At 35.1% G+C, this 12844-nt stretch overlaps 1 protein-coding gene across 8 annotated transcripts in view; it reads left to right on the top strand.

The window, feature by feature from the left end:
* Positions 1-12844, top strand: part of ASB5 (ankyrin repeat and SOCS box containing 5) — a 40104-nt gene that overhangs the window by 4058 nt on the left and 23202 nt on the right. For 2 of the 8 annotated variants that reach the window (XM_068942552.1, XM_068942551.1), the window contains exons 2-4: positions 5333-5429; positions 5901-6198; positions 8013-8305. In XM_068942552.1, coding sequence (XP_068798653.1) covers positions 8110-8305 — 196 coding nt within the window. In that variant the 5' untranslated portion in view covers positions 5333-5429; positions 5901-6198; positions 8013-8109. Of the gene's footprint in view, positions 1-1543; positions 1703-5128; positions 5430-5900; positions 6199-8012; positions 8306-12844 lie in introns of those variants that run through there. The other 6 variants (XM_068942554.1, XM_068942553.1, XM_068942550.1 and 3 more) reach the window with 4 other exon arrangements.

The raw sequence follows: 12844 nt of genomic DNA, 5'->3' as shown, positions 1-12844 counted from the left end.
GAAATAACCCTTCAAGAGGCAATCGGATGGAGGCTCTTTGGCAGCTCTGGCTATGCAGATGAGAATTAAAATAAATGTCATCAGATATCAGAATAAATGTGGTCATGAACTGCTTAGGGAATCTTTTGTCTCTGTTGCATCAGCCGCCATCCACTTAGCACCTCTCTAGGTGGGTTGGTTTTACAACTGGTGCAGGAAGGATGTGGGCCAAGAGAAGCAGTCTTTATGGACTGCACTCACCTCCTTCTTACCTTCATTTTTTCACTGTAGATCTAAAAAGTACAGAAACTAACAGGATCATCTAATGGCTGAAAGGGAATTTGCAGCAATAGTCCTTTCCCCATCCTGATGAAAAGAGGAAGCCTAGCAGGTTGGGTAAAGGGCTGTTGGTACTAGAGTTATACTAGATTTATGGCATACAGAAATTTTCACTTGCATCTGTATTCCTAGTTCTCCAGCAAGAAAATGTCAGGGAATTTTTAATTTCTGATTTCAGAATTAACTTTATATTTTATAATGCTATCTTATTCACTTGTATTAGAATGCTGGTTTGGAGATGGGACCAAATATTCTTGGCTGCAAAACTGACTCCGAGCATGTTTTGAAGCCCAAAACGGTTTGTTTTTGGCTCCAGGCAGATTTGCTATTGCCCATTACATGGCATACAAAGCCATGTAAGGTAAAGTCCTCTCATACATCACTGGTTTGGCTGAAGCTTTCACACTTCATTGTGCTTTGCATTCTGTGGCAAGAAGCCCATGTGCCATTGATCCACCTCACTCTAGTTTTACCTCATTTGCTAAGTCAGTTCTAAGTTCTTCATCACAAAGTATTTTTATGTCTCTTGTAAAAGTACCAAGTAGAGACTGTCATGCCTCAGCTTGAGGAAAAGAATGTTTTACTAGTTCTGTCATGATGATATCACTTAACTGATACCAATTTTAATGGATGGAAAAACATTTTGAATATTCACACTAGCCACAGGAGTCATCGTATAGTGACCCCTTGACATATGCTTGCAGTATAATCTTTTAACTGTCATCCCTACCAAATCATGTAATTGACTTAGTAATTTGCTTTTATTAGTACCATTTGTAGGCACCAAAAATACACGTTTCACAAAATAAAAGACAAATGAAGCCACTTTTACTGTCTAATCTAGAAGAAAACGTGGTAGATACAAAGTAAGGGAAGGAGGTAATTTCATTTTTTTAATAGAAACAAATGGTAATAAAGAAAAATCAATTAAAATTAAAAGATAGATCATAACACAAAATAAAACCTAAAAATTATGAAAGAAACTTCAAATTGGTGACAAAAACCATCTACAACTCAACTGTTGTTGAGGGAATTATACAAAGGGAATAGAGATTCAAAATGAGGACACCCTTCACCCCATATAAATTACAACTAAACATCTCTATTAATATGCAGCTTGTATATGTGTTTTGATATTACTCTCATGGTCTGCTATTACTACTTAGTTGGAGGTTACTGTCTCTGCAGCCAAAAAGGTGGTAGGATGTATTGCAGCATTTTTCAGTGTAAAGTCCAGCAGGTTAGCTTAAACTTAACAGCGGTTTAAACTGCCAGGTTTTGAAGTGAAATGGCTGAACACAGGCACGTATTCCTTCATGTTGATTTCCAGGAAGGAAGAAAAAGGCAAGAACCTTTAGCAGAGGAATGGAATGGGCAGCTGGAGGTGGTAACTTTTTTAACTCCTGCACAGCAAGGTTTGCTAGAGTTTGTCTGTCAACAGGCTGTGCGTGCCTGCTGTCTGACATGGTTCTGGTTTTAGTAATGTGTCCAAGTACACACGTGACTTTTTGGGGGAATCTTCTGCTATGTTACTCTCGTTATTTTTGTTGCGATAACTCTCCAGATAGGACTGAAACAAATATTCTAGGACAAACTTGTAAAGTTTCCTGGCACAACTCAGATTGGCTTTATTTCTAAACAAGTCAGTTATAACTGCTTTAGTTCTCTAGTATAGATACAGGACGTTACTGTTAGTGATTAGATAGAGCTGTTAAGCAGATCAAACATGCTGATCTGATAATGTTGCTGATAGCAGGGATTGTTTATTAGACTTGTTGTTGAGGTGGAATCTATCACCATTGTGACAAGCAGCTATCCAGTGGGCATAGAGCGAAGTGATACAGATTTAAAATTGCTGTGTATTCTTTTAGAGAACTGAGAAAGGTTATAAAACTGGAATTTCATTATCACTTAAATATCTGAGGTAGGTTTTACGAGTTTAAATGCATGTGTTATAGAGAACATCTGTAATGTCTACAGATACTGATTGGTATTTAAATCCTTGAACAGTAATTCCATTCTCTGGGAAGCCAGATATGCAAGACTATGTCAGAACTATTTTCCAAAGATAGCAGTAGTATTTTCAACAGGCAGGGAGTTAGAGAAAGACAAGACAGCTGAATAAAACTAATTTAAATTCATTACAAGATAGTAGTAGAAAAAGTAAACTTTTAATTATGTTGCAAACTAAAAGTTGTCATTCTTGTGCTTCAATAGTAAAATAACTTGATTTACACAATACCTAATCTGTAACAGACTACTGAGTTTAATACTATGGAGGGGGAAAAAAAAAGCCGTTCCCTGTATTGACTGTATCCACTCAAAGGCAAGAAACTTAGACTTTCTGTAACAGTTTGGAGATCTGGTGGAAATAATGATCTATAGCAAAATCCAGAGGGAAACTATATATATAATAAAACTTATATATGAGAATTTTTGTGTTGAAACTTTTCAAATGAACTGGTGTGTCTCATAGTCTTATGAGAGAAGAGAAATGGTGTTTGAATACATAATCCTCCAATAGAATTAGTGTCAGAAGTCAGAGCATGAAGATGGTAACATTTTTATGAGGCTTATCCTGATCTTCCCCTGTGACATGACACCTAAGGCAACATGTCATTGCCTTGCATTTTGAAAGACACTTTAATAAAGTCAGTAGTTGGGCAAGCAGTAGACTAGCATGAATTATGATAGCAGTGCAGAAATCTGAAAGAAACATGACTTTGGATATCTGTTGTAACTTCAGGCTGTATTATATGCATAGACTCTGGATAGACGTGGCATTAAGGCACTTGAAGAAGAAAAGCTGTAAAAAAGAGATTTAGGCATTCTATGCCTTTATTTTACAGTGTGGTGTTTGCTTCTGTTGGCAATGCAATACAACTTTCAGGTTTTTGTGATGAGAATATGACTTGGTCATATTGTAGAGTAGCCTGTAGAGTTTTTAAGGATAGCAGCAGGATGCAGTGAAAAAGCAAATCAGATCTGAACCAAGTTACACAATAAAAACAAAATCTCCAAAAGAAACAAAAAAAAACCTTTGGCACATGCAAATAATAAAGGAAATGCCGCATGTGACAATCTTTTGAAATTAAATGCTGCTTTCCTATGTAAGGGCTGCTAGGTGAGTTCTCAGTGTATGATTATCTACTAAGATTCTTAATATCTTTAGATACAATTTATTATTCTGGGTATGGGACTGTAGTATCTATGGTAATCATTTTTATATAAATTGCATAGTATTGACAGTGTGTAATATGCTGCATACGACAGAAAGGTAAAACCAGTCAGTGACTAAAGTGGATGAGAGAGGAAAAAACACAGGACACTGAATCCAGAAAAAGGCATACTGTAAGTTTTTGGCATATGAAAATATTAGATTTTTAAAAATCTGTTTCTGTTCCCTAATCTGTCCCCATTTCCACTAATTTTCCAGCTTAAGTCTTTGTACAAACTCACGTCGTAAGCCATCTACACGTCACGTCGTAAGCCATCTACTTGCTTTTGCTGGTTTCTTTCTTTGTTCTTGTCAGAGATGTCCTTAAACTGTTTTGCTCTTATTCTCAGAAAATAGTAGAGAAGCTTGGACTTTTCTGGACTAAAGTTTATGTTCTCTTTCTCCCGCTTTTCCTCTTTCCGTTCCCCCAAAATACTAGTACAGAACTGGTACTTCTGTGACCTCCTCTCTTCATATTTTATAAAGAAAGAGCAGTAACTGGGCTTGACTGCTTGCTTGGAAAAGAAGCCAACAGCTGTTTCTTCTTTTCCTCAATCATCTTTCCATACTGAAAATTAAGCACACCAATCTTCTGAAGTGCTGAGGAAATTCCCAAAATAAAATAAGAGGTCATTAATGTGATTATTTTATTAATCATTACAAGATAGGGTGATTATACATTTTTTTCCCAAAAGTTACTTGCTTAGGTTGTGGGTAAATTACACTAAAATTCACAAACACTTCAAGTTAGCATAAGCAGGTACCACTGCTGGAATACTTCCTTTCTGCTATTGACCACTTACTAGCACGTACGTATAAATGCATTTAAGGGCAAGCTACTTTGATATTCTGTTAATTTCAAACTGTAGTCCTCAGATTAACTACTTTAATTGTCATTATAAATGACAATATTGTTATTTTGAACATACTTTTAGAAATGACATCACAACAAGCTCTGTTAAGAGGTAAGTTAAGACCATAAAGCCTGGCATTTGAAGTTTGTAAACAGTTTGGAAATCAAAATAGTTAATTGCTAGAAATGGAGAAAGCATACAAGAGAAATAACTACTTCATTCTTGTTTTAATTTGCTGGGAGTAGGCTAGAATGCCAAGCTAGAAGGTACCTTGTCTGGCACAGTTTTATGTTCTTAAAATAAAGCAAAACAGAAACCTTAACATTCTTTGTCTGTAGTGTAGCTTGGTTCCATTTTTCCTATGCATTAGGATAAAACCTTAAGCGTTAAAATATTTTTACATACTATCCCTTTTGCAGCCATTAAATGAATGATTATTTCATTTCATACAAGTCTGTTATCCAAATTTCTTATTAAAACCAAATTTATTAAATATCTAACTAGTTTCAGTATTATTTTAATCATTTTTTTTAACAACGATGAAGGCATCTTCAGAATACTGTTGAGATTTAGTGGTCCTATTAATCCCATTTTTTCCCAAGTGAGGAAATAAAGTACAGAGAAATTTCTTTCCCAAATGTCAAAACTATTCCGGAAATGTGAACGTTCAGATTGAACGTCTGGTGTTCTCAAGTGCTTTAACGTTTTTATAGATTGTTACATATTGATGATATATCTCTATTTGGAAGTTGTCAGTGTTCAGCACTGCTGCAGCACTGCTGCAGATCAGCATCCTATTGCTTCACATTGCTGGGCAAATAGAAATTTGGCACACTTACATGTCAGTATTTATACTCTTGTGTAGCTTTGCATTGATTGTCAGCTCAGATTGTCAGTATTTACTTTCACTTCTACTTTCTGATTTCTATTCCAACACCTATAGCTTTCTCTTCCTGTTCTCTCCATATCCATGGGCCTGCCTTCAACCACTTTGTGCTCAAGTCTCAGTATTCCTGTTGTTGAGTCTTCCAAAATGCCGTGTGAGTATTAGCCTCTAAATACGCATTTTGGTTTTGTGACTGAGTGCCTAATAGCGTGGGTTTGCTAACACGCTATAATGGCCACTTCTGCTGAACCTTAGTAGCCTTAGATTAGGATAAATTAAATTGTTCTGTCCACCTGGAGCATTTCAAGTTAAGATGGCACAGAAGAGAGAGAAATGGAGCTAGAATACAGGAGTATTAATGAAAGGGTAATTTTGTCAGCCACTTTTGAGCATGTTTGAGCTGAAATTCTGAAAACTCATAATTTATTTCTTTCATTTTTGTGTAGTTTATAGCTATGGAGGGAAATTTATGAGGGAACAGAAGATGAACTTCAATACAGGGATAACCATCCTGCTCAGTTTTCATATTGTTTCTAATAGTGGAATGATCATTTAACAAAATATTGTATGCATCCACAGCCTTATTTTAGAAAGGGTTTTTATTATTTTTATTGTTACTTTACAGAAAAATTCAACCTGAAGAAGACACCTAACAATTGAAAAATTTCAGCCCAGCATTTTGTCTACTGCAGTTATAAGAAAGAGGAAACAGTATTGTAATGAAAAGGTTAACTTTGACTGCTGCTATTAACTCCATCTATTATGTATAGTAATTTTTATTTGAATTTTACCTCTACAAAAAGAGACTGTTCTGTTAATTAACAAACTGTGGGAGAAGTATAGGTGATGAAGATCACTTATTGTATGAAGTCATATGGTGTAAAGTGAAAAATGCTACAAAGAGAGATAAGTTTTTCTATCAGGTAATTACGATTCTTCTTTATTCTGTGTGGTACATTTGCAAAACAGAGGTACTTCAGATGGCTGGGGAATTCTGGGGACTGAATTAAGCTTAATAATGCCAGTAGAAATTTGGAAGTAGTATGAAATGCCAGGTACTGGATGTGTTACTAAGGAAAATATCATTTCTATTAATGATTGAAACGGAAATTGGCAGTGCTAGCTCAGAACATAATGCCTATTTATCCTTATGGAAAACATGACACCTCAATTCAGTGTCAGATAACAATGTGCCAAATATAAAAAGGGATTTTCGTTTGGCATTTTAAGTACTCCGTCCTACTTCTAACTATGGTATGAGGAGAGCAGTTCCTATTCTAGCTGGATGAGAAAATGTCTATAAATTTAAATTTCTCCTAAATATAAATTTAGAAGAAAATGATTTTTTTTCTCTGACTGATAGAGTTTACACTTTAAACTGTTTTCTTACTGCCTTTCTAGTTGTTATTTTGACTTTTGTGTGGGTTTTTTTTGTTTTCAAGGAAAAAGACTAAATGTCTGCCTCTCTCAAGATGAGCATAACTTAGTTCCCATCTGTTAAAAATCATGATATTTATTCTCAAGCCCATTTCCTTTCTCTTCCACCAGTGCCCTTTCTTCATTCACATAGGTTTATTTGGACATAGTTTTCAGAAAACATCGTTTTTTACTCCAGTAAATCTCTCCTGGAGCCTGGTCATAAGAGAATCTTCATTTTGCCACTTCTTTAAAAATATGAATTTGTAGGTTTGATATTCTGTTCATTGGAGTCAGGGGGGATCTTTGGATGCTGTGACATTTGGATCATACACTCTGTTCATGATGGACTATTGCCAGCCTTCTAAAATGGGTTTTTTTGATCATCAAACAACATCTATGCTCTGGGTAGAGCAGAAAGGGTGTTTCAATTTAAGATTGCTATGGGTAAAGTATTTTAAACTACAATTAAAGATACTAGTACTTTTTTATTTAAAAGGTAACAGAATCCTTAGCTGTACTGTGGCAGTTCTTTATTTTAGGGTTACAGCTTATTTAGGAGTACAGTTCTGTCCTGTGGCTCTTCAGTTTGTGTCATGTTGTGACCCCGTTATTTACTCACTAGCAATTACTCACACTACTGGAACTACTTGTGAGTAACTGCTGATAACTATGAGTAATTAGCTTATGGCTTATAAGCAATTTTTTCTTTTAAAAAAAAAAAAAAACATAGATTCCATTCTCCAAAACTTGCCGAGAAAAAAAGCCTGTCACGTCGTAGGTTTAAAATAATGGGATGCAGCACAATGAAATGTATATCATAAGCATTAGAGATTTTCCTTGTTTTATATCTACCAGTGCCTTTATTGGTTAATTTTAATTTTCTGAGATTTCCAAAAGTATTTTGAAATTTGATTCTTATCATCTGTTCTGAGTATTGCTTTTTGTATAACAGGGTAAGCTATGTATACTAGGTACTTTCATGCAGCCTGAATGAAATAACAAGAAACTGTCAAAGCTGGTATATTTTAAATCTATGTTTCTTCATTAATGTGTATTTCAAGTATTTACTGATGTGGTTCGGTTCTGTCTCTATAATAATAATAAAAAAAGTCTACCATAAACGGAGGGAGCATAAAAGAACAATTATACTTTAGAAGCAGGAGAACTTATCTTAGAATCTGTGTCTGTTATGTTCTGTCTCACTTGAATATCACCAGGCTAGCAGGAGCGGTAGTGAACTCAATACTATGTACAGTATAAATAATCCTCATATTTTGAGCAGCAAGCATCATGACCAGCTGATATTTTCTTTCCTCAGGACCAGTTGTTCCCAAGAGTGCGTGGCTGGAGCCATATGATCTTATCAACACATTTGAGAGCCCTACCCAAACACTGAGAGAGATTTTGCTGCAGCAATGACTGTCATAGAAGAAAGTCGCCCTTTTGCTCAGCAGCTATCCAATGTCTACTTTACTATACTTTCCCTTTTTTGTTTTAAACTTTTTGTGAAGATCAGCCTTGCTATACTTAGTCATTTCTACATTGTAAAAGGGAACCGAAAGGAAGCAGCAAGGATAGCTGCTGAATTTTATGGAGTTCCTCAAGGACAAGGTATATTTGTACTTTTATCTTAGTTTATCACTATTTTTTTTTTTTTGCAGGTAATTATTCTTCTGCTAGCCTCGTTTATTTTCAGTTTGTAAAGTGATATGTGTGAGGGTTTTTTATGTAGTTTTCTCTGTTTAATTTCTAACAGAAAGTATCTGAAGGAGTATTGTTAGATTCCTTGAGTTATAAGTAAGTAAAATTTTTTGTGTTGATTAATATTAAGTTCAGAATAAAACTGAGGTGTTATGGACTATTTCCCGTTTGAAGAGAGGCCTATACTTGAGATTGCCATTACTTCCCATTCTAAAACAATTTTCCCAGTTGCCCCACTTTACCCATGTGTAGGTTAAATTTTCGACATCTGACATGTGGCTAAAGTTAGATTATTCGTAACACTTTAGTGAAAGTAGTTCAGATTTTTTGTGAACAAATTAAGAGAAATTTCTTCATTAGATTAAAATGTTCCTATAATAATTTATTCAAGAAGACATAGTCCTTTGCTTTGAATTAGAGACTTGACATGCATCAGGAAGTTTACGGTTTGTCGGAGTGAACATTTGGGCATTGTTGTGAAAAAACACCCAAATTTCACTGGGTTGAAAGCTCTTGAAAATTCCTTTTTCTGTTTGATGAAGCAGAATTTTATTAGAACTGGGCACTGCTGTTCTCTCAAACTCATCTGCAGTGAGCCTGTACCGTTTTCATTCAGCTCTTTTCTGTGTCACAGAACACAGAAAACTTTTCTCAAATACATCTCCAAGTGCATGATGAAGCCATGCTTTTACGCAGCTTGGGATCCCTGCTGCCTTACTTTTCTTTGATTACCGTTCCTTGTATTCTGAGATCATACTGCATGAATTATACAACAAAACAGGAAGACACTCGCCTTGTCTCTCATTGCCTTCACTGCTCATCCCTAAATACCATGAACAAGAAGAAATAGCCTGAGTTAAATGCAAAGGGTAAACTCTAAAAATGGGTCAGAAACAGTTTCAAACTTAAAGATCTTTTCACTCTTCAAAGTTGGGATAAATGTCTGATATATTATAATTTTGCATGTGTATTTAATTTTACAAACCAGAGAGAGGGGCCTACATCCCAAAGTGGGGAATAGCCTGCTGATTAGGAGGTTTGCCTGAGATGGATTTATATCATGCCTATTCTATATGATTTAGAAAGTACTGAAACCCAGGATTTCCACATCTGAGTATGTAGCATCACATCACTGGATCTGTTACACGTGTGTGAGTATATGTATAGTTATGTATGTCTATGTGGGTGTATGTGTGTACATGTATTTGCTAGAATAGGAGGGAAAGGACTGACTTTCTAGCTTACTGGCAAAAATACGCAGGATGTGGTAGCTTCTGCTCCAAATCAAGAAGAATTTATCATCAAACACTTCCAGCTGCCTCTAAGGAGGATCGTTCTGGGCAGACTGACACACAATCTGAGTAACGAAGGAAAAAGACTGGGGGAAAAACTAGAGGGAAAGGAATAAAACACATTAGGCTAGAGGGTGAAACAGCCCGTCCTGTATTATCTGTTGCTGAACCCAGGAGACTTTAGGTTGACCATTCAAACATCAGATGTCTGACCTGCTATAGCTAAATAAAAATAGTAGTTGGCCCATGCAAAAGATGAAAAATTATCACTGTTGCATGTCACCATTTTGCTCAGGTAGCAGAAGTTTATATTGATCTTAAAGGCTCCAACACGTGATAGAGTTTCTGGTTTTCTGCTTGGTTTGTTTAATAAAAAAAAAAAAAAGCAATTATTTTGTGCTTAAGCTATACTTTTCACAGCTGGCTCTAAGTGTGTCTTAATTTTTCACTGCACTCAGTGTTTGGGTCTAGATTTAGAACAGGCCTAAGCACGCATTCAGCTAATGTTATGTAATAATCCTAGCTCTTCTGCACATAAATAAGGTTCCTCAAGATTACTATTTTATCTTAATCCTTTCTGTACCTTTGCTGTTTCTTCATAGCAGGCATAGCATGTTACTGCTCAACTCACACCTTGTTGTGTGAATTGGTTTATTTATGTTTGTAAAGCACAGTACCTTAGTAGAGTTTTTGGAATACAATATAACAAAATTTCTTGTTCTAAACCACTAAATGATCAAATTAAATACTGAATATCTGCCTAATTAGTGATATTCCGTGTTTTTTTTTTTATTAAACAGAGACATATGAGCAGAATAAAACAAAAAATAGCAAAATAGCCTAATTGAAGGTTATTGTTAAGAAGTAGTTCAGTTAAAGGAAATGTTAGTTTTTATTTTCTAATTTTAACCTGATTACAAATTCTTAAAATCCTGTTAGCGCTGGTGTTTTCAGTTTGCTTGTAATACTATAAAATCACTTTTTGCTGTTATAATGGGTGGGCCAGCATATAGTGCTATAATTCTGTAGAGGAAAAGAGCCTTCAGAAGTAATGCACTGCTAGCAGCAGGCATTATCTTGTGTTCACTGGACTGAGCTCTTGAGCTATAATAATCCTTTCTTTTATGAAACCTGTATAAACGAGGACATTTTAGAGTACAGAGTAGATGATGGAATTCCTGTTATCAAACTGCAGCTCTATAGGTCATTGCAGGATTTGGGGCCCAGGGATCAAACATTTCTTGACTGACTCCCTTTGTTTTGCGACTATTTTTTTGTTGGATACAAGGAGACAGGTTCACCTGGGTCATCTGCCCAGTGCAGTCTTGTTGCTAGATTTAAGTAGGGGAAAAAGTCATATTTTGTTCCTTAATCTTTCAGGAACACTTTCTCTCCAGTTTGGATAGCCCCCAGCCTACTGTGTTAAATCTATCTTTTGGATCTCATGTGTATATGAACAGCAGGTTTGGAACAGAGTCCATAACTAATTAGAAATGATTATCTTATGTGTGTGGCATTGAAATGTAAGAACTAGATCAATGTTCAGCACCAGGTAAGACCAGGAAAGTGCATCTATAAATTCTACTAGTTGTAAATCACATTAATTTGTTTATGGAGATTAAGTCTGAATCAAACTCCTTTTTAGAACTGCAGCAGTATACAGCTGAAAGGCACCTTGGGAGGTTATTTGGACCCATTTACAGTCAAACATACATAGGTTTCCCATGGCAAATGTTTATCCAACCTGTTTTTAAAATGCTTAATAATAGGGAATGCTGCAGCATTTCTCTGTATCCTTTTACAATTTTTACTGTCTTCATAATCTGAATGCTTCTAACTCCCCCAAGATCTATCTAAATCTTTATTTCTGCAAACTTAATATATACATTTTTAATTTAATAATATTTATTATAAAGTATAATTAAGGTATTTATCAGTTGTTCTCCATGTGTGAAAAGCAATCAATTTAAAGACTGTTATTACAGATCTTCTCCTGTCTTGTTTCCAGATCAGGAATTACTGTAGTGAGACTTCTTCCAGTTCATATACATCTTTCTTCAAGTCTAATGTTCCAAGTTAAACAGAGTGCTCCAGCTAAGACTTTATTAGTGCAACAAGTGGAACTATTAGTTGTATAAAAGTGGAGCAGTTATGTGCCATATGTATGATACCCTATTTAATACCTCCTGCAATTATATCTTTTTTTTCCAACAGTAAAGTATTATTAATTCAATCTGTAGCCCACTACAAACCCCATGTTATTTTAACCAGTATTACTATACTATGCATTTGCTTTTTCCTGTCTAAATATATGTTGTACTTGTCTTTAACTAACATGATGCTCTTGATTAAAGACACTTTCTCCATTTTGCTCAGATCAATTCGAAGTCTGTTTCCTTCAGAGCAGTTGCAGTATCTCCAATTTAGTGTCATCTAGAAGTCTTATAAGGATAAATGTAATAGTCTGTCATCCAAAATACCAAAACACTAGTAGCACCAAATGCATGACAGGACTCTGTAGTCTTTTACATTTGTTTACAGTAGATCAATTCTTGTCTTTAAAAACTATGAAAATTTAATCCTTTTTTTTTTTTTTTTAAAGTGAAGTCAATGGTATTACTACTATAAAATAATTAAATGAAAAAGGGATCTATCCTATGATAAAGTACCCATTTACTGGATTATTTTTAACTTTGGCACTGATCTTGTAAACACTTACTCATATACACAAACTTGCCCCATTGAATTGAAAGGAACTGATTAGTTATTTAGAGCTAAGTACTTTGCAATCTGGGCCTATAGCTGTGTTTTAAATAGATTATGTTGCCTGGCTTTTCATGTTACAGTGAATATGTATTCATTGTGCTAGAAAATTTGCAAAAGTCAACATTTTATTCATTTATTTCTCTTACAGAAAAAGTCATAGTGCACATAAGTGTATCTGTTTTAATATCCTGCGCTCTACAAAGTGATCTACGAAGACAAATTTACTTGCAAATTAATTTTGGGATTAATTATCTCCTTAATAGGCTATCTGCAGTTGCAGTGATTTGTAGAGAAGGTTACTTCTCTCAGTGTATTTCCTTAGCATAAAGCACAAGCAATCTGAGAAGCAGAAAACAGAACCCAGAAATCCACTCTCCGTAATTCAGCTGTT

This window comes from Struthio camelus, chromosome 4, assembly GCF_040807025.1.
Source record: "Struthio camelus isolate bStrCam1 chromosome 4, bStrCam1.hap1, whole genome shotgun sequence".
NCBI classification, from domain to species: Eukaryota; Metazoa; Chordata; class Aves; order Struthioniformes; family Struthionidae; genus Struthio; species Struthio camelus.
The sequence above is the reverse complement of the archived record's forward strand: the minus strand, read 5'-3'. Positions and strand labels throughout refer to the sequence as shown.